General features: G+C 37.3%; 1 protein-coding gene across 4 annotated transcripts in view; it reads right to left on the reverse strand.

Annotated features, from left to right (window-relative positions):
* The window catches only part of TENM1 (teneurin transmembrane protein 1), a 779,956-nt gene that overhangs the window by 125,129 nt on the left and 631,977 nt on the right, over positions 1-22,850 (reverse strand). For all 4 annotated transcript variants that reach the window (XM_012759551.3, XM_012759555.3, XM_020284904.2 and 1 more), the window contains 3 exons: positions 14,393-14,512; positions 7,713-7,974; positions 5,176-5,443 (listed from right to left, as the gene is read on the reverse strand). In XM_012759551.3, the coding sequence (XP_012615005.1) occupies positions 5,176-5,443; positions 7,713-7,974; positions 14,393-14,512 (650 nt within the window). The remainder of the gene's footprint in view (positions 1-5,175; positions 5,444-7,712; positions 7,975-14,392; positions 14,513-22,850) is intronic.

Consider the following 22,850-nt stretch of genomic DNA (forward strand, 5'->3'; position numbering starts at 1 on the left):
TTCCCACTGTTGCTGTAACAAATACCACAAACTTAAGAGGCTTCAAACAAGACAACTTTAGCATCTTATAGTTAAGAAGGTCAGAAGTCTCAGATGGGTCTCACTGAACAAAAATCAAGGTGTCAGCAGGGCTGAGTTCCTTTTAGAGGCTCTAAGAAAAAAAATCCATTTCCTTGCCTTTTCCAGCTTCTAGTGGCCACCTACATTCCTTGCTTTATAGATCTCTTCCTCCATCTTTGAAGCCAGCAATGTTGCATCTCTCTGTGCCTTTATTCCATACTTGTATCTTCCCATAACTTTGACCTCCATGGCTCCCCACTTCTTCCACCTTTATGTACTCCTATCATAATATTGGACCTACCCAGATAGTCCAGGATAATTTCTAATCTCAAATCAGAAGCTCACTAACGACCTTAATTTCATCTATAACTTTAATTCTCTTTTGGCATACAACATAACATATTCCTAAGTTTCAAGGATGGACATTTTGGGGAGGTGGCTATTATTCTGCCTACGAAATAGCTATACTAGCATTTCTAAATCTGAAGCAAATCTAATAAGTGTCAGGTGCAGCACCGTTGTTAATATCTGGTGCAAAATTCAGTCTGTTTCTTCCCATATCAGTTAAGTGATTATAAGATATCACCAGGAATACAAATAAATGTTTCCTTCTTTGTTTGTTTAGATTCAATCATAGATATTAAGGTATCAGCTCAATGGTCACATATTTGTTCCCTTTGTCTCCATCCATTTATTGCCTGAACTATTTATTGTCTATTGTGTTCTTAGAGGCTTCATAATCCATCTTCAGAGTAGTAGATCCTTCAACTTCATTCTACCACCTGTTCAAATGTTTAACCATTGTCAGAAAATTCTCTTAGTCTCCATGGAGATGGAGAGGAAGACTACAGAGTAAATAAAATCCCTTTTAAGTATTAGAAAACCGTGATTGAGTTATCAGGGACATTTCCTACAAGGTAAATAATCCACATTCCATCTTAGGTGCAATTATTTTGGCTGTTTTCCTTGGGAGCCTCGCCAGTTGTCTTTCTTCATCCTAAGAAAAAAGTGTTCCACAGGTGCACATAAAATACCATGAGGAACATTTTTTTCCTCCCTCTTTGGATATTTCTGAGTGGTTCCATTGTCTTTTGCTTTTATTACTATTATTAGCCTCATAAAAAAACCCAACAACATATATTTTATTATAGCATTTTAGTTAAGGCCATTTTATAGTTAGAATGCTTGAGATAGCCTTGACTAGGAATTTTAGAAATAGGAAACCACCATAAGCAAACAATAGGAATAGAGGTTTCATCACTGGTGTCCATACTATAAAGTCTTTGCTTATATTTGTGTTTTAGTTGTTTACTCAACTAGCAATGGACATGTTAGAAGCTAAGTCATTGAGGGTGTTTAACTAGAACAAGAAGGAAGATTTCAGAATCTTTAGCACTGAAGGTATTTAAAAGGAAGAGATGTAACACATATTATATATAAAGTGAGGTTGCTAAAGTGGTGCAGCCACTGTGGTAAACAGTTTAGTAGTTCCTCAATAAGTTAAACACAAAATTACCATATTACCTAACAATTCTACTTCTAGATATATATCCCAAAGAATTTAAAACATGTAATGAAACAAATACTTGTATATGAATGTTTATAGCAGCACTATTCAAAATAGCCAAAAGGTGAAAACAACCCAAATGCCCATCAGCTGATGAATCGACAATCAAGTGTGGTATATCCAAACAATGGGATATTATTCAGTCATAAGAAGAAATGAAGTACTGATACAGTCTGTGCCATGAAAGAACTTTGAAAACATTATGCCAAGTGACACAAAAGACCACGTGTTATATAATTCTATTTCTCTGAAATATCTAGATAGGTAAATCCACACATACAAAAAGGAGATTAGTGGTTTCCAGGGCCAGTGGGGAGGGTTGAGTGGGGAGTGACTGCTAATGTGTATGGGCTTTCTTTGTGGGGTGGTGATGAAAATGTTCTGGAATTAGATATTGGTGGTGGTTGTATAACCTTGTGAAAATACTAAAAACTACTGAATTGTACACTTTAAATGGGTGAACTTTATGATATGTGAATTATATCTCAATAAAGCTGTTATTTTTTAAAATTGAGGTAGAGCTACATTTATGTGAACCCTACCAAGAAATGACTACTAGATACTGTACTGGTCAGCTTTTCATGAGAGTATTGGGTAAATATCTAAGTGTCATAACTTAAGGAAAAAAAGTAAAGACCAAAACCAAAATAGAACCTTCAAACCCAGCAGGGGTCTGAGGAGGGTCATAAGGAATTGGAAATAAAGACCTATAGAGAAAAGTTTGAGGAATTTTAGATTATTCTGCCTGCTGAAGCCAAATGCCATAGGATATAATCCTGGAGAGGAGAATTTGAGGCTTTGACTATGATTCAGTGAGAGTCCCAGCAGGAATGACATGTCACACTCATAAGTGTTCACTGCAGAGAGTTTGAACAAAGGCATGGGCAGAGTTAAGGGAATCCACAAGGGATGGAGACCTGCCCAGGGGCTGGCAACAGTGTGAAGCGTTCTGGACTTGCAAGGGAAAAAAGAGTGGAAGATGATACACAAGACCAGAGACAGCTTGAGGATTTGGAAGAGGGGCTCTTTGGCAGGAGCTGCTATCTTCTAATGTAGTCACTACCAGAACTGCAGTAAAGCAGGGAGAGGGATACATAATCTGACATTGTTCTCCTTCCAACCTGTAGTCTCCAGATGGCGCCACTCACTGACCAAATCAAATGGGAAGCCAGAGGGCAAAGGTGTCCAGGCAATGCAGTCCATAGAATCCAACCTCAACACAATGAGTAAGAGGTGCAACGTTTGGGGGATGGACATGCTTAAAGCTCTTACTCAAGGGGGGAGAGGGGCATGGGCAATATATGTAACCTTAACACTTGTACCCCCATAATTTGCTAAAATAAAAAAAATTATAAAAAAACAATAAAAAAAAAGAATCCAACCTCTCAGAGCAGAGGGGGGCAGAAAAGAGACTGTGTGTGTGCGTGTGTGTGTGCGCGTGTGTGTGTTTGTGTGTGAGGGAGGGCAAATGAAGAGTAAGTAGCACAGAGCGTCTGCCTGTTACACCCACAGCCCCCTTAGAGAAGCTGAGGCAATAAACACCTGCATAGGCTCCATGCTTTATATCATGTGATCCCAATATCCTGGCGATAGCACAACTGAAGAAAACAACACCAATAACTGACATCTGTTGAGTGCTTTCAATGTGCTGGGCACTTTATATTACTTACCTTATTATGATTTAATCATCATTCATAACAAACCCACGAGCAACATAATCTTTATGATACTGATTTTATAGATGGAAAAACTGTGGCATTTGGAGATTAAGTAATATTCCCAATGCCACATAGATAGTAAGTAGAGATGGGATGATTTCAACCCAGGGAGGTGGTCTCTTAACTACTATACTCACTGGAATAGGGAATGAGCAGGACCCTGTAGACTGGCCAGTGACCTCAGTGGTAGCCTAATGGTAGAGTTCTGCCTTACAGGGGTGTTCTATATGGTACAGTGACTGGCTGACATGATATGATATTCTCTCTAAAAGAAATATGAATGCAAGATACAGAGGAAGTTTGCAGACTGTAGGCTGTGAAGAGCTGTGAGAAAAGGAAGGCAGTTGGTACAACAGGAGAAGAGATGAACTCTGTCACAAATGTGGCCAAGTCTCCACTGTGGGAAGACTTGGACTTCTGTTGCAGAAGGAACAACTAGAGCTGTTTTTGAGTTGACAGTAGACGCTGGCCTTCTAGAATTACAATGTATCCTGAACAGAGCTGTAAGTCTGTGATGCCTGCCTGTGAGGCTGCTGATGCTGTTTCATGCTTTCTTACTTTTTCACATGTCTTTACAATAATTCTCTGTTAACTGAGGAAATAGGAACCTGTCTATGTTCTTTGCATTCCAACAAAGGCCAACATAGATGAGTTAATTATTTAAATATATGATGGTCACTTGGGCAGAGAAGGGACACTAGTCTTTTTTTTTCTCTCTTTCTCTCTATTTTCCTTTAAAAAGAAAGACAGAAAATTGACACACAGTTGTCTAAAAAATATAGGTCAGCTATACGAGAGTTGTTCCATGATAGACACTTCCAAGGGTGTATGTGAAAATGTTTCCTCTGGAGAGCTTTAGAATAGTCTTCTCATATGTCCTAGGGTGGTTTCCATGAGATATTGCCTGAAGGCACAAGGATCAATGGCTTCCAACTGCAGGTCCACAGACCTGCACCAGGTCCCTTAGGAAGTTTTCCCTGTCTTCTACAGAGTGAGAGAAATAAAGACTTTGGTGTTAGTCTGTCTCTTTCTCTGAGTGTCAGGGTTAGATTGCTTACCGTCATTTCTTAAGATAGACTATTTTCCTTTTTTTGGTGTTAAGATATTCCTCATTTTTAGAATTATGGTTGTGATAGGAAATAGTATATTACAGTGAGCTTTTTTCTCTTTTTAAAATATTCTTACTTGACAAAATAAAAAACTGGCAAATCCATCTTAGTCTAATTTTTTCAAAATGCCATTTGTCTAAGAAAATTACATATCTGAAAACCATAGGCCTAAAAAATCTCTTAAGGTCCCTGTTATGTATAAAATTCTAGGTTTTAAAGTCTTGAGATTACAAAAAATCAAAAGGAATAGGAAGGCAGGATGAGTTTTTATTTAACCTACAGAAATAACAAGTTAATGGAGTCTAACTATCTTAGACATAAAAGATAATAAATGGAGATGCCTATAAGTTAGAATTTTGTAGTTTCTAAGTGGAAATGACATTCTAAATGTCAAATCCAAAAACATGGCCTAAAGAACGCCACACCAAAGGTCACAGTTAGAAGGCAACATTCAGCTCTGGAGACAGTTACAAGTCAGATATTGCGTGATTCCACTGGTATGCAGCCATCATGAAAGGGGAACTAAAATCATTTTGAAGCAAAAATGTGTCAAAAGGGAACTCTAAATGGGCCCAAAGGGAGTGTTTAAATGAAAAAAATGCCTTAGATCCTTTAAACAGAAGAAAATCAATAATTATTCCAAATACAAATTAATATGAAACTAGCATATTCTGTTTTGTGAACATAATACTGCTATTTATATAGAATGAGTGTAACATACCTAAAGCCTCTGCCAAGCCCCAAACCCTCTGTCCATAGATGTCAGTCTTATTCCAGGCAAACGTGTAGACGAGATTAACTGCGGCAGGAAACCACTTCTGTGTGAGTCGCCCTTCCACAGCTACAGTGAGGTGTACTTTTATCATCCCGACGGGAATTGTTGAATGTGTCAGAAGGATCCGTAGCAGCGTTTTGTAGCCAGGGGTGCGGCTGCTCAGGTAACTCAGCCTCACAAAGCTAGAAGGAATGGGGATTTCCTCCTGTACAACCTGAAAGAAAACAAAAGCCAAATTGGCTCTTAGCAGTGGTCATAGGCAGATGAGGTGATTGCATGCTTTATTGTCTGAGAAACATGCCAAAGGAGAGAGCCTACAGGGATCTAACGATGTCAAGGCATTTGTTTCCGAATCTTTGTGAGATTGTGTGACCACAGGTTTCAACTTTTGCACCAAATCCGCATGGGGACAAGATATCCACACAACCCTAAGGATTGCTCTCATTTTCACCCTACCAGGAAAGACTGTGTAAAGAACAATTTCAGTCTTTCAACTGTGTTCCAAAAATTGCTTAGTAGAAGTTGGAGAAGATCACACTGCTGAATGTCAAGCAATTCAGTGTTATGGGCTCCATTAAGGGGTCTTTTTCTTGTATATGCATACACAAAATCTTCTTTAGTGTTAAGTCATATATCACAATACTATTGCTGCAATTCTTATTCAAGCTAGACTCTCTAAGGGGAAGGACTCCAGAAACAGGCCCAGCAAGTGATATTTTATGACAAAGATTATGGTTTCCTTAGAATTAATCTTTACTGATGCCATCAAATTCGTTTTCTTTGGAGTTTTGAAATGACCCTGAGGCCAATTTTTTAATCAATTTTTTCTTCTATACTTCTCTGTGCCTGGATGAACCAATGGCTGGGAACAAGTTGCTCCAAGTTGGCATCTGTGACTGAGAAGCAAATAATTCCCACTAATTCCTCTGCAAATTTTTATACTAAACGTCGGTCTCAGAGTGAAAATACCACATGGCTTCTTTAAATAATTGCTATTGCTTATTGCTTAGCACTACAGATAAAGTTAAATAACCAAGGGTTTTAACTAAAACCAAATCTTGTGTTTCATGACTTTCATCTTTCAATATGCATCTGAAGAAAAAGCCCATCCTGTTGAACACATTTATGGTGACATGGAGAGTGCTGATATTTTTGTGCCCTTATTCATTTTTACCTCAGAACCTTGTCTCCTCTTACTTTTCCATACTTGTGCATATAGCAGACCTGATTGTTAAACACATGGTATCTCATCTTGTACAGGATTTTAAGTCACTCGCCTGTTTCTGAGGACACAATTCCTCTTGTATACACTTTGCCCAGTTTTTCTTCTACATTAGCCATTTGATATCAGAGTTGCCCTCTGGCTGTCTTCTCAAATGGTGGTGGAAGTATAATGGAAAAGAATAGCATGACATTTACCACCTTAGTATTTCATTTTCCTAAAGAAACATGCAATCCCAGATAAGTTGGAAAACCTTTGTGCTGAAAGAAGACCTGTACTTCCTAATGACATCTGTGAAGGAATTGGTGTACCAATCAAATGTGCTTATTAAATACTGTTTTGTTTTTTCTTCATTTCTAAGGAAAAGCAATGTAAAAGACAGGAGGGGTAGCTCTTTGGGCTGCTTTTTCTATAGAGCGCTATTTTTGTGTGAGTCATTCCTATGTGGCAGCCTCTGGGCACTGCTAAAGCTGGTGAGGATATGATGATGGAAGAACCACCAATTCAACCTTGGAGTGTCCATTTGCTTCTTTTTGAGTATACTTCTTGATTTTTGGATCTGTAAGATTTATGAGCCCATTTTGGTGGCCTCTACATTGAACTCTCATTAAAATGTTTCTGTAATGTGGTAAGGGAATTGTACCACAGATGTTTAAATGGCTTGATATTAAAACGACATTATTGGATACTTAATAAAGAAGAATTCTCAGGAATGCTAAAATATCAAGGTTCAAAAAATATTTTCTCCTGACTATAAAGTTTGAAAACTCAGAAACATATTTTTTAAAAAACCCACAGGCTTGAAAACTATCTTTACTAAATATAGCTAAACAAGACAAGTTGTCATAACTTCCAAAAACAATGACAATGGATGCAAACTAGATAATGGAAGAAAACTAGATTTCTTAAGGAGCTTTAGTTTCAGAACCATGAATAGTCCAAGCTCATTGACTATCTTGTTACTACTATTAAGCCAGCTAACTTTATTCTTTAGTGCAGTGTTCATTACATCATAATTTGGGGTTTAATTCTCATGACAGCTAGTTCATTTTACTCTGTTTCATGGCCACAGATAGCACCCTAATGCCCTGGGCAATCACCTTGCAAACATGTGCCAGAGAAGCTACATTTGAAAGTTTCTCAAATAAAGGGAAGCACACTATATGGCTGGCAGGAACAAGAGGAAAAAAATTAGGCATTATACACTGTTGACCATACCGTGATACTATGATTTCATACATTCAAAGGCCAATATACCTACCTGCAGTTCAGGAACAATAGTTCCCCTCTCTGGACAGGACCCTCCAAATGATGTGAGTGGTGAAGGAAGTACGATAGGGTTTGGGCTGATAAAGTTGGAGATATCACAGGATGGTGGGTCTGATATAACTCTCTGCATGGTTACTTTCTCCACCACAATAAACTGATTCCATGGCAACCAGAGCGTCCTCTTCTCAGACAGGAAAGGTGATCGGTCAAAGATTAAGATGACAGAGATACCGCCAATGGCTACGAGATCAAAGCTGAGAAGGAAAAAATATAAGACAGTTTCAACCAAATGAATAATCAAAATAAAATTCAAGATAAAAAATTAGGTTAATTTTAGTGTCCTTTCCTTTTTGGGGGACTCACCCATATCTACTTGTATTCTCTATTATATATATATGATATGTGTGTGGGGGTATATATATATATATATATATATATATATATATATATATATAGTCTGTTGCCTGGACTAGAGTGTAGTGTTATCATCATAGCTCACAGCAACTTGAAACTCTTGGGGCTCAAGCGATCCATCTTCCTTGGCCTCTCAAGGTGCTGGGATTACAGGCATGAGACATCACACCTGGCCATGTATTCTCCATTTTATAAATTCCCTCTAGCTAAATACTCATTCCATTGATGACTTTTTTCCCTATCCAGTAGACTTCCGAGAAGAAATTCTATATCACCAGTTGATATCCACTCAGAATTTGTAAACCAGTTTTACTACTATCTTAAACAAAATCACTGTATGCATTTCTGCAAAGCCAAATCTGACAGTGTTGCTCCCCCTTGCACTAAAGATAATAGACGACCATTTAACATTCAGCAGCATCTTTAATATAATGCATTATTCATCCTCGAAAAATTCCTATAATGTAACATAAGAAAAGTGAGGAGCCAAAAGGTTAAATATCTTGTTCAGGGTCAAAAACATAGTGTCAGAAACCAGACGGTGTCTTTGAGATGGAATTTGGAGAAAGATTCCAGCATAGCAAAATTGTTCAGTGAAGTTTGGTTGAACTATGTCATGCCTGAACTCCCCACATCTGACTACGCTCTTAAGCTCCCTATTCTACTTGAACCCCAGATTTAGAATTTCTGGATTGTTCCAGAATGGCTCTTGGTTTCCTTTTGGAAGACAGCCTATAATGAACCCTGCCCATCTCCACTGACCAATCTTTCTAGATCTCTGACAAAGCAAAGACCACCTACCCTGTAAGCCAACTCTGTTCATTTCTAGATGTGATCTATGACAAGACTTTTGAACTGGAGCCTACTAGACTCAGATTTCAGTTCATTCTGTACTGGATGGTTCTACCTTGCTTCTCTTTTAAGTATAATGATGTCTTTGAGCTGATACACTTGAGACCATTTGAAAAATGTAAACTCCTTTATAAAAAATATGTTTATAAACCCCTTATCAATAAAATGATAAATTATTATTATTATACTTTAAAAATGGGTAAAGGGCAATATGATGCTCCTTAATATTCAAAGCAACTTAAATCCACAGGAGAGAGATGTAAGCAATTCCCTGCATTGAAACAGATCTTTCAGTAAAACACTTTTTCAATGATAAAAAGCCCTGATAGGGAATCAGACTTAATTATGGACAACTCACCACTCTCTTCAGATGATATTTATTATATTTATTATAGTACTACCAATTGTATCTTGTTGCAGAAATCTTCCAGATAAAGATAAATGGACAGTAACAAAGGATGGATAATACTGTATTTTTTACTGTTGCTTTTTCAGTTAAGTAGCTGTATTACTAAGGCAGTTTCCAAAAAGAGGATTTGAAGAACTGCATTCACTACAGAAAATAATCTAGGTTTGAACTAAAAAAAGAAAACCCAAATGGCTTATGGTTTAAGACAGAGGGGCTGAATTCATGATAATATAGGAGCAGTTTAATGCAAGTGTAGTTGGGAAAATCCAACACTACTTGTCAAGAAGCATTTCCTCTAGTTTATCTTCTATGTTGATTTAACTCTGTGCCCTTGGGCAAGTTTATTTGCTTCACCCAATCCTGACTCTTGACTCCTTAAAACTGAAGTGTTTATTTATTTAAAAACAAACAAAAAAACTAAATAAACTATCTAAACAAGAAAATATGTACCTGGGAATTATTCTTCACTTCTAAAAAGATTAAGCAGGTAGGCCAGGCATCTTGCTTTGTGGAAAGAATGTGGCTTTTGGCTTCACACATATCTGGGTTCAAATACCAGCTCTGCCTGGTTAACTTTGTGTCTTTGTTATCTAAACTCCATGAGTTGCAGTTTTCTTTTTTTTTTTTTTTGAGACAGAGTCTCACTGTGTTGCCTGGGCTAGAGTGCCGTGGCGTCTGCCTAGCTCACAGCAACCTCAAACTCCTAGGCTCAAGCAATCCTTCTGCCTCAGCCTCCCAAGTAGCTGGGACTACAGGCATGTGCCACCAAGCCTGGCTAATTTTTTCTATATATTTTTAGTTTGCCAATTAATTTCTTTCTATTTTTAGTAGAGACGGGGTCTGGCTCAGGCTGGTTTCGAACTCCTGACCTTGAGCAATCCGCCCACCTCGGCCTACCAGAGTGCTAGGATTACAGGCTTGAGGCACCATGCCCCACCAAGCTGCAGTTTTCTTATTAGTAAAATGGAGCCACTATTAACTATTTCTCACTTACTATTGTAAGTGAGTAGACTAGATAAAGACTTAAGGGTCTTTAAGACCCTTAAGATAAGGGTAAGATAAAGACTTAAGATAAAGACTTAAAGGGTCAAACATAGAATAGGGACTCAATGCATGTGAACTTTCTTCTCAAGTCGGATCCATTGCTCTACTAAATTTACCACATGCTTTCTTTTCTTGTAGTTCAAATGACCTATAGACCAGCTTTTGATTCTCTTCATGAACACATTCTGATTCTTAAGTTCTCCTTGTAACTTGTAGGTTTCTTATGATGGTTAAGTTTTATGTCTCAAGTTGGCTAGGTTATGTTCTGAGTTATTTAATCAAACACAGACTAGGTGTTGCTGTGGAGGTACTTTGTAGATGTAGTTAATTTCTATAATCTGTTGAATTTAAGTAAAGGAGATGGTCCTTGATAATGTGGATGGGCCTCATCCAATCAGTTAAAGACCTTGAGCACAAAACTAAAATTTCTGTGAGAAAGAAGAAATTCTGCCTCAAGACCACTGCATCAATTGTTTCTTGAGAGTTTCCAGTCTGCCAGCCTGCCCTACAGATTTCAGACTTGCCAGTCCCTACAATCACATAAGCCAATTCCTTGAAATAAATTGAAATAAATCTCTTTCTCTCACTATATCTATATATATGTTTTTTTCCCTATAAAACTCTGACTGACATACTTCTCCTCTTCCTACCTAGCTGTTATATACAGTAAATGCTGCCTGGCTGACTCATTAATTGATATGGAGGTAGAAGGTGGATCTGTGGCCAAAAATACATCTAAACCATTCCAGTGCCAAATAGAATGCTCTCTGAATGATTACTTCTTTGCAATTTCTCTCCCCACAAATCACCTCCATTTGCATGGGTCATTAAGAGCAGGTTATAATGTCATATGAGAGTGGGTATAAAAGACCCAAGGGAGAGTTTGTTTGTTTGGAGATTGTTGTCAATCTATAATAGGTCAAACAAGTCCTATTCATAGAGGAAGGCTATTGAAGCCTATGCAAAATGTTTACCTCTGCCTTATGGTATCCATAAATGAACAAATTTTTGCCTTCAGGGGAATCAGAGGAAACTCTCTCTTCATCTTCCAGTCTTTAGAACACAGTTCTTGAGACTTTTGACGTTTCTCAAGAACTTTCTAAGAATGTCATCACTTCATCTATTTTGCTTATCATCAGCTGAACTATTTATAAATAGTTCTCTTTCAACATTTTACTGAGTATTGCTTATATAGCTAAACTGAAGGTGGAAAATCATAGAGGATAAGAACCAGATTACGTGAGTTTAAATCTTGGACTCTATCTTTATTAGCTATGTTAGTCTAATAAGTTTTCTCATCTGGCAAATGGGGAAGATAAAAATAATGGTATCTATCTCATAGGGTTGTTGTGAGGATGGAGATGGAATGACATTAATGAAAGCATCTGGCATATGGTAGACACTCAAAAATATTTGCTTTTCCTTTTTCCATACCATGCTCATGGATCGGCAGAATCAACACTGTTAAAATGTCTATACCAACCAAAGTAATCTACAGATTCAAGTAATCCTTATTAAAATACCAACCAACATCATTTTTTACAGATCTAGAAAAAATAATTGCCTTTTTTCTTTTTTGCTATGCTGGCCCCTCTCTATCTAAATATCTAATCTCTTCATACTTTTAAAGGGCTCAGTCTTCCACCACAATCTTTCTTTCTGCTTGGTATATATCACTTTGGTCCCATAACATAGAGCTTTCCTGGTTCGCTAGGGAAGGTTGTCAATTAACTTTTTCAAGTGGTTGATTATTGGGGTAAATGATTCTACATCCCACATAATATATTTGTATTTAACATAGACTTTGAGAGAGCTGATAGCTTTGTCCAAAGCAGTGATACCATTGGTGAGAATTATAAGCACTGCAACAGACTGCTGGGGTTGAGATTTGGATGAAGGAGCCTTTCAGAATCTTGCATATCATACTCTGTTTACTAGATATCTGAATGCTAATCTCAGTCTTTCTATAATCTTTTGCTCTCAGGTATATTTTTCTTATGATTTTCTACTTTTGAAATGTACTTACTCAATCTGAGGTAGCAACAAGCAGAGACATATATATGGAACCTCTCAGCACACTACCACTTTATGTCTAAGAAATGATAGTGGGACAGTCTGCTTGGCATTTGGGGCCCATATTTTGAATGCTTACACCCTTTATAGAGCCTGAGGGGAGAGTTATAGCCAGAGGGGATTTTGGCTAGTATCTGTCATCTACGTAAACCTAGTTCTCACATTGAGCTCAGCAGAGGAGGGTCTTGACATTTTACTTAAAATGAAAACTACAAAAATAAAAAAAATTACCCTTTTTAATGTTCTCTGTAAATTGGAAGTAGAAATTTTTAGATTCTTTAGACATCAAGATTCTTTCATGTTCTTTTATGAGTATCAAATACTCCACTGAAACTTTTGTATACAAACTAAAAAACATGAAGGCCCATCAGTTCTATGTGAGAAGTCATGAGAAGTCAATGTCTTAGATGGCATATTCTATTGAAAGAAATAATACATTTCTCAATGTATGGGCACATAGTTGAAGATGCTTACAAGGGAGAAGCTAGTTCTGTGTATCAGTTACTGGTAAATAAACTACTAAAATTTCATCATTCAATCTAACTGGGAGAAAGGTCCATTTAAATTAAGAGAACTCTAATTACAGAATATTTGAAAGAAATAGTCTTTATTTTATATATGTGTGTGTGTGTGTATATATACGTATGTATACTACTTGCTACCAAAGTAGCTCTGCTGAACTTGTTATAATGAATAGATGGCTACTTAGTAGTTAGCAATATAATTTACATATAAATAATTCATGTGATTCACTAAAGTCCTTAAAAAAATTTGTTTTCTTTTTTTATTTCAGAGTATTATGGAGGTACAAATGCTTTGGTTACATAAATTGCCTTTGCACCGCCCAACTCAGAAAATTCTTCCTTATTATCTTCTTTAAATAATTTTCACAAGCACTTTCTTGACAGGCAGTTGGAAAAATAAATCCAGTACAGCCCAAGTTGAACAATTAACATTTCTGAAGTGGTTAGGACTAATAAAGTTTGATTATAGGTTCTTGAAATGAGATAGTCTCTCACACTGTGATAAAGTGGCAAGCCAACAGGTCTTTTTTGTGAGTAGTGAAGTAGCTAGTTATAAGTAGAACATTTTAAGGGTAGCCACCTAGAGACTAGGGCACCTCAAGGCCATTATTACAGCATTCCTGAGACTCATAAATAGGCACCTTTACTCTGGACACATGGGCCTATTGACGCAAATATTCTGAACAAATGTCTGTCTAAGTGACAGCAACAAAAGTGTTTTTGCAAGTAAATCTTTTTCCAGGATGAAAAGGTTTTACTTAGAGGTCTTGCTTCCCAGGTCTCAGAAAACCTTGAGAAGCCCTTAGAGAACAGCGTGGTGGTTGGTGCTTCAGGTTAAATCACTATAGTTAAATAGGCTGCCTATGCTTGTCCATTAGTTGCAACTACTAGTCAAACAGCCTAGGGAGGACATAATAAAAAAATAAAAACAACAACCTTAATTAATGTGGTTGAATTCTGTACTTTTGGAAGAAACCTTTTGGACATTATCATCTCGGAAATATTTTGGGGTTGTCATAGAAGAACAGCCTAAGAGTTTCATGGTTCCTCATTTATCATTTGTATCGTCTCACTGAACTTTGTAGCTGGATTTATAAACAGAATTAGATGAAGGAGAGAAGACTTTCCACATGGCCAGGGGTTCAAGAAGACTTGAGAATAATTGTAAAGGGTTAGAAGAGAAATTCGGTTTGACTTAGATGGGGCATAGAGGAAATAAATGTAACCAGCGACTTTTCCAGATACAGCTGGAAGGAAGATGGGCTTACCATCACTGTATCATACGAGCCCTGGTTTTACCCATGGCTAGACATCAGTATTTGGCTCCTGCAATGATCAGAAGCAATATTTACATACCTTCCATCTTGTCGGCTGATGGTAAACCCATAATCGCTGTGGTGCAAGAAACTGACGTTCACCCCAACTAGAGGGGTTCCATCTATGGCCACCACTTGGCCTCGAATCACACAGGCACGCCTGCAACACAAGACCAAAGACAAATATAAAAGTACGTTAAAACTAGATTCTAGAAGCCACAGTGCAGAACGTTTGGAAAAAACAGTCCAGCATAACAAAGAAAATAATAATTTTACCAACCAGTAGAAACAACTAACAACATTTTGGGGAGGGTATGTGTATCTTTTATAGGCATCAAAATTAGCATCACACTAGGTATAGTTTTGAATCCAGATGTTTTTATGTTAACAGTATATTATCAACATTGTCCAGTGTAATTAGAAATTCCTTAATATATAATTTTGTTATTATATAACATATGCTTAAAATAGTATTCTGTAACTCATTTAACCTACCCTCTATTTTAGGACATTTAGTTGTTTCTTAATTTTTTCTGCCTTGAATTTCTTATTTCCTTGGGAGAGAGTCCTAGTTGTGGAAAGATACTTTTCTCTGATCAAAATTAAAATTAATTACATTAGCTAATACATAAGTACATTATAGATATGACTAAAATCCCTGCTGGCCACTTCTCTCCCACTTCTTAGTCTTCTCACCAGAGGTAATCAGCAGTAGGCAATTTGTCGTGTACATTTTTTATGCATTTACATACATGGGTATGAACATTTTTAAGGCTCTTGATACACACTGACAAATTGCTTTTTCTAGAAAAACAACCAACCAATCAAGCACATTAAACTAATCCCTAAATAGGGCTGTATCTCAGAGACATAGTCCACTAAAATGCCCATGATTTTAAGCTCTAGCCTGGTAGATAAGATGTTACAAATTCCAGGAGGCTGGCGGTTAAGAAGAGGGCCCTGGGACAATTCCTAAACAAAGATATTTTTTACCAGTTTGTCGTTATTTGTGGGGGAAGGGACAGTTTTTTCACCATAGTTTAATCCTAGTCTTGGCAGCCCTGAGCTCTTGGACATGAATTTTATAGCTGGAGCTGGCAGAGATGAGGAAGGTTGAGCAAGGTCAATGATTTTTCCTAGGGCATCAATGTTGGTTTTTTCACTAAGTGGCATTCAGGGTATCCAGGACAGCTCAATCATGGATCCAAAGGGGATGTGTTATTCAGGCAAACATGGCTTTCCAGAGTAACCCTAATAATTCCACCCTGGGATTATTTATTCTTTTAACAGAATCAGCAAGTCAAGGCAAGTAACTAAAGGTGCATGATCACAAAGATCATTTGAGAAAAAGAAAAACACCTCTAAATAAGCTAAAGATGTTTACTAGACAAAGTTTGTTTTATATGTTTTAGCTAATCAGCCTCACTACTAAATTCTATTGCAATCAGAGGAATTGGTTATAAGTCATGCTAATAGGATTTATCCTGCACTATATAAGGCCTTCCCCCAACACAAATTAGAAACCATTAAGTATCACACAAAGGTAAGCTATTAATAGTATAATCATTGCTCTTAGTGTTTGTATATATTCTGAACTGTTAGACCAACATACCTAGCTCTGTGACATAGATCAGTGGCTTTATTCGTTCCAGTGAGCTATGCATTTTATGAATTATGTAAATCATGGTTCTATATGGCATGCAAATGGCATATTGGCATTTACTTTGCCATGTCTGATTCTCCCCGTTTCTGTATCATTTTGAACTCCCATTTGTTCTATTAGAGAAGACATCTGAAGTCAGTGAGTTCTGCATTTTGAACTAATCCTGACAGATCTGATTCCAGGTTCTAAGTCCAATGTAACAAAAATGAAAATAAAAGGGTATCTTTGGTCTTATACAGTAATCTTTTAGAGCAGCAGTCCCCAACCTTTTTGGCACCAGGGACCATTTTCATGGAAGACAATTTTCCCATAGACCAGGGAGAGGAGGGATGGTTTAAGGATGATTCAAGCTTATTACATTTATTGTGCACTTTATTTCTATTATTATTACACTATAATGTATAATGAAATAATTATAAATTTCACCATAAGTTGTGAGTTCCCAAAAACAGGGGACCCCTGTTTTAGAGGGCTTTACAAAGCAATATTTGACAAGGGTAGGTATAGATTAAGCAGAAACAATTTAAGAAAATCTCCTGCAAACTACATAAGGATTGGATCTGGAGGGGCTGAGAAGGGACTGTGTGTTAGTGAGGCCAAACCATTTAGAAATTAAACATTGTTTTCCAATCCGTAAATGCTGTTGGGTGCTTTGGGAGTGTGGTGGAGGTTAATTATGAACTTGCCAAGCCTCCACCCATTAAGAAGGTGGCCTTTACAACAATAACACCTACCTAGGTGTTTATTGATTCCCTACTGACAAGACAATTCTACATTCACTCATTTTATTTGTTCACAGTAATCTAGACATTGTGTCTTTCCATAGCTGTACTAGGCTCAATTATTTTTGTTTTTATTTTGTCAAGCCTGGTTGGCATTATTTTCTCATATTTTATGACAGACACAGACCTGTCTCTTCTTTTTGCTGCTCTTTTATTTTCTATACGGCTTATATTTATGAAGGATCCAGGCTGGTGAGTGAAAACCTCATAAAAGTCATCATTATTCTGTGCATTTCCCTTGTGTTCCTCTCTTCCTTCATTCTGTATCTCATTCTGAGTAGACTTGCCTTTTGACTCTTCTCCTCCTTAATATTCCTCATATTTTATGAAGCACACAGATTTGTGTGATAACGACTCATCAAAGTCATCATTATTCAAGACATTGTCTACCTGTTCTTCTTCTCATTCATTTCACTCTTCATCATTCATAAATAATGCGCACAGACTTGTCTTTCAACTTCCCTACTTTTTTATTCCTCATATTTTATGATCCACACAAACTTACAACATATGATAAAGCCCCATAAAACTTATTATTCTACATTTATCAGTATTGAACTCCCTTTGTAATGTATTAGACTTTAAATGTTCTAAGATTCCCTGTATCTTGCCACATTTGCTCCCATTATTTACACACTTTATGTCATCCATTTTTCAGAAGAATGACTCTTAGCTCTTTTTATTCCTGGATTGCTAGTACTTACTTTAATCTTTGGCCAATATCAGTCATCCAGCGTCAGTGTAAATTATCTAAATTTTGGGACAGTATTCAAGTATCCTTTTTAATTTGCAAGTAATCTTGACTGACATTGCATGAAGAAACCTAGAAAAAAAATCTATTTCTCAGGCAAACTCTCCATTTCGGAAAAAAAAAAAAAAGATGCTCTTGAGCCTACTCACTTACCCAGGCTGCATCAGCTCCAAATGTCCATTAGAGAGCCTTCATGTAATATTCTTGGCAAGTAAGGTGGATTGTGCCACTTTGTTCAGCTCAACTGCCATTTTGTACACTCCCAGTTTCTAAACTCAATTTTCTTCCTAATTGTGGATGGTACTCTTGTATCTGCTTTGTTTTTCCTGATTCATACAGCCACTAAAACATAGTGTCTCCCCTATTTATATAACCTGTTGTGATTATGCTTTTAATATCCAAAGCAACCTGTATAACTCATCTTTTCCCAAAGTTACGTCTCAGCTGAGGAGTAAGGTATGTATGGATGGCAAAGGTCTGTTTTTGATAGTACCACAATCCTACTTTCTGTGCTTTTCCTTATTTCCACTGTAGTGTCTCCCTGTTTCCTTTTCCAGAGAGTCCCTTGCTTCCTCAAGTCACCATCAAAATTAGTCAGCCCTACTTGGCCTGTCCTTGGCCTTTTATAGGGAAACATCTTGAACTCTTAAATTTTTGCCACATCAAAACAACCTTCACCCTGAGTCCTAGTCCTTAAAAGACCTGTGTTTTTCTGAAACCCTTTCAATTCAATAATATACAGAACTCTTCTGAACCTTTAAAGCCAGATGATAGAAGCTACTGTCTGGATTGTCATGAAACTGGCCCAGCACATGTGTACACTAGGTATGTGCCCAGTGTAACTGTTTTTTGTGTTGGTTTTGTGTGACGTGCATGCACACTCACGTACTCTCAATGGCAGGCATTGCATGCTTCCCATCTTTGCCTGGGGCTCTCCTTTGATTCACAGACATGGATCGGATACTTTACTTTATTGAACCTTTAAAAACAAGAACCTCTCCCTGCTGTTGTTGGTTAGAGCAAGATAACTTGAACCTAGATGGGCATGTCCAATGTGACTTTAAAAACATGCATGAAGAAGATCGCCCCTCACAAGTGTCTCTTTTCCTGTTCTCTAGAGAATACAGGCTGCTGCCAAGCTGTCTACCTGCTGTCACTATGCTAAAGCAGCAACCCCAAAGGAATTGCTTCTCCACTTTAACTAAATGCTGAAAGGTGTTTGCAGCTTGGTCTGAAGAACAGGGCATCTTGGGAAATTCAAGTCAGAATACACTTTACCGAGAGGCTTATTTAACTAACAAGCTGCTTGTTAGCTCTGATGCAAAAGGTCTAATTCATTCTGTATTTGCTATTTTCATGGCATAGTCAAATTATCCCTAGCCTTCAATCAACTCTTGGTTCCATTCTCCTTTTCCTTTATTTGTTGTCTTTTGTCTTTGGTGTCAAATTTCCAATATTCATTCAACACCTGAGACAACAACATTAACCTCAAGCACAAAAGTTGGTTTGAAAAACAAGGCTGAAAACTAAATTGCTGAAAGAAGATGCAATTTACTGCATTGTATTTCTGATTAAAATCTTTCCAAAGAAAATGAGACTCAGGGCTAGGAAAGTTATGGCTATTTGCTTTTGTTGCTAACATGAGCATAAGTAGACTTTGAAGGGTAACATTCAAAATCAGGGATCTAGCAGTAGGTGAGCAGGTTAGGCTGTTTTCTCCATGGGAGCAGATGAAATCCTTTCCACAGCTGACAGCTCTGGTCAAGAGGTGGCATTGAGAAAGACTGAGATGGGAGAGGCCATATGAATCCTCTGCTCACAAATGTTTGAATCCTGCCCTGTAAATTCCACTGAGAGTTGTCCGTTGGTTCAAATGTTCAAGGGACAGAAATTTGCTGCATATGAGGTGTGGCTGGAGGATTCCCCTCACAACTTCTCTGCCAGTTGAGTTTATCATACCCTAAATCCTGCAGTTGTAGACTGTGTCAGTTAAGCTAAAGCACTGCTGCTTCTGGGGGCTCTATTAGGATGCAAATACCTCTGAGTCATTGGGACAAAGAGCTTAAGATGTTCCTGTTATCCATTGCCATCATATAATCAATAAAGGATCTTTTTTTTAGAGTGTAATTTTAGGACTGTGGTGTTGGTCCTCAGTCCTTTCTGATAATCTTTCTCTGGTACAGACCAATGATTCTCGACTTGATTGTGTACCAGAATCACCTGGAGGGCTTATTAAAACAGATTGCTGGGCTGCATTCCCAGAGTTTCTGATCAGTAGGTCTGGTGTGGGGCCCAAGAATTTGCATTTCTAACAAGTTCCCAAATGATGCTGATGCTGCTGGTCTAAAGACCAAACTTTGAGGACTTCTGCTTTAGGGAAAGCAAGACCGTAACATACTCAGCCAATTAAGATGTATGAACCCCTGGAGAGGGAAACAGGGGGCATAACCATATAAGGGCAGCAAAATCAACTGGTTCACAACCTTAGATTTTAACTCTTCCATATAAGCCTCTGGAAAAGGATTTGCAGCAACTGTGGTTTGGGGAGACATGTTGAAACAGACAGTGGGGTGACTGGACTATTAAGAAGAACAGTGGGGTTTCTTCAAATCCAGAGATTATAAAATGGAAATGTGTTTTAACCCAATTTATCTGTCTCAAATAAGTGTCAATTTCTCCTCTGCTCCTATTATTCTCACTATACAGTGTTCATACCTGTGTTACTGTACTTGTCACAGCCTGTCTTGGATGACAGTTATAGATCTGTTTGTCTTTTGTATTAGATAGCCACTCCAGGGCAAGGACTGTGATTTTCCTCTCTGTGTCCTTCCCAGTGCTTGGTGTACACAGCATGTGCTCAGGAAAGGTTTGTAGAACTTCAACTCAAATGTTTTTTTATATGAAGTTGTAAGATGCTTACAACCTACCCTCATGGCACGGCTTCAAGGGTTTCAGTGACTACTTTGAGATTCCTGTGTGACAGATGCCTCACAGTTAGTTTATTAGAAGCCAACATTCTGGATTGTGTATTACTATATTTTTATCACGAGAGTTTTGTTTGATAATTGACTACTTCAGGGAATTAAACAGTACCTGTGTGATCAGGAAGAATGAATGAATAGTCCTCTTCAAATGCTTAATTTATGCATGCTAACCTCATTATTCCTTTATATATTATCATATAATTATTCTTTGGTATTTTACAATTTAAATGCATTTGGGGTTGCTAATATCCAAATATTTGGGGGGGTTTCCATACGATACATGCTATTTTTGATATATGTTATCTAAGCTGGTACAGCACCATGAAAACACTTAATATTATAGCATAAACCAGTTTTCATGTTCAGAAAATGTGAATGTAGTGAATGTTCATATGTAAACCCAATAAAATCTCATTAGTTTTTACTTAAATATAGCAGGCTGATTTAATCCTACTCAGTTGGTCACGAGCCTAAATAAATAATACCTACCAAGTGGGTAACATTAAAAGCAGCTGGGAGCATTAGCCATCAACATTCTAGGACTCTGGGAAAGGTGGTGCTATTGAAAATGCAGATAGCTTTTTAAGCAGAATTATTTTCCTCATGGCTAGTGATGTTTCAAGTAAAACAAAATGGGGGCACTCACCCTGAGGTAGGGTGGCTATTTTCCCATCTGCCCTGGTAATTGCTTGTCAAAAGTAGGCTTGCTTTGGATGCCTGAGATCCCCAAAGTAATGGGAAAAAGATCAAGTGTTTTGAAGCAATAAGAAAACTGACGACACAGTCACATTTTCAGGACTGCGTAAGTGCCAGTTTGCTTCATTTAGACACATGATTATTTTTGTCCAGAATTTGAATCCTGAAATATTTGTCCTATAAGCCCTTGTAACTCTTGAATAGTCAGAAGTTAGATATTTTTTTAAAAATTTGGTTTGTTTTTTGCTTATTCTACACATTACTCAAATGGTTTATCTTTGTAATCAGGCTTATGGGGTTTTGTTAACCTCATTAACCTCTCCTGTCACTTCTCTGTGAATCTGCCTTTCAAATAATGGATAGTCATTAAATACAGGCAGGTCCTTCTTATTGGCTATCTTTTGGACATAGATTACTCTTCCCTCCACAGAGGAAAAATTGTGGCCTTGCTCTAGCCATAGCTTTGTTCTAGCTCTGGCTTGTTAGTAACCACCATTGTGATTTTTCCTAAGAAACAGAATTACTCTGGGCTTCATTTGCTCTTTTTGTAAAGTGGCAATAATAGTTCTTCCCTTACCTCTCTCTTCAATCACCTCACAAAGATATCATCACAATAAAATTACTGAGTCAAATGATAACCTTTTGAACTAGGCCTTTAAAATATATACATATATAACATATATGTATATATACATACATATATGATAATTATTAAATATATGTAGTATAAATAAAATATTTATTAAACATTTATTATGAGTCAGGTACTAGACCAGACATTTACCTTATCTCATTTAATATCCATATAACCCTAAGTAGGTATAACTATTAGGCTTGCTTCCAAAGTGAGGAAACAAACTCAGAGAAGTTAAAAAATCTTGCTCAAGATAGCACAGCTCATACACGGTGGAGGAGTGCAAGTCTCTAGACCTGGACTCTAAAGAGCCTGAGCTGTACTTCAGATCTTTCTGAGTCAAGATGTAAATAATGTGGCTACAAATGAAAAGAAAATGCTTACCTACAAAGATGGTACTATCCATAGGACATCATTACCTGTAGAATTTCAACAACTGCTAAGCACTTTCTATGTGTAGGGTATGTAGCGGACATGAGTTACAGTATGTCATACATCCCCCCCTCCTCCAAAACATGCATTCACTCTGTCCTCTCTAGGGACAAAATGAGATAATAGAACCAGCTAAAGAGTCACTGCAAGCAAGTGGTATGGCTTGCAGAAGTAGATAAGAAGGATTTCAGCCTTTGGACTTTCAATCCTAATTGATCAGTAAGTAGGATAGATAAAATATTAGAAAATACCTACTCATGCTGAGATAAGTTTTAGACAGCTATTATTGTTACTAATTATAATTATTAAGCATCTAAAAATATCTAAGTTTCAAGATATTACACATAATCAATTGAACAGCCTTTTTAAGATTTGTACTCTGATTTCTTTTCATTCTTCTTTGCCCAAGAGCATTTGCAAAGAAGTGAAAGTCACACATTCTTTCCTTTTGATACCTTTAGGTGTTGACTGCTGATTTCAGGAGCTAGTCAGCTCTACAAATCTGGGAACCTTCAGCACTTCGTAATTTTTTAAATGTGTCTTGAACATGTGTTTT

This window comes from Microcebus murinus, chromosome X, assembly GCF_040939455.1.
Source record: "Microcebus murinus isolate Inina chromosome X, M.murinus_Inina_mat1.0, whole genome shotgun sequence".
Taxonomy (NCBI): Eukaryota; Metazoa; Chordata; class Mammalia; order Primates; family Cheirogaleidae; genus Microcebus; species Microcebus murinus.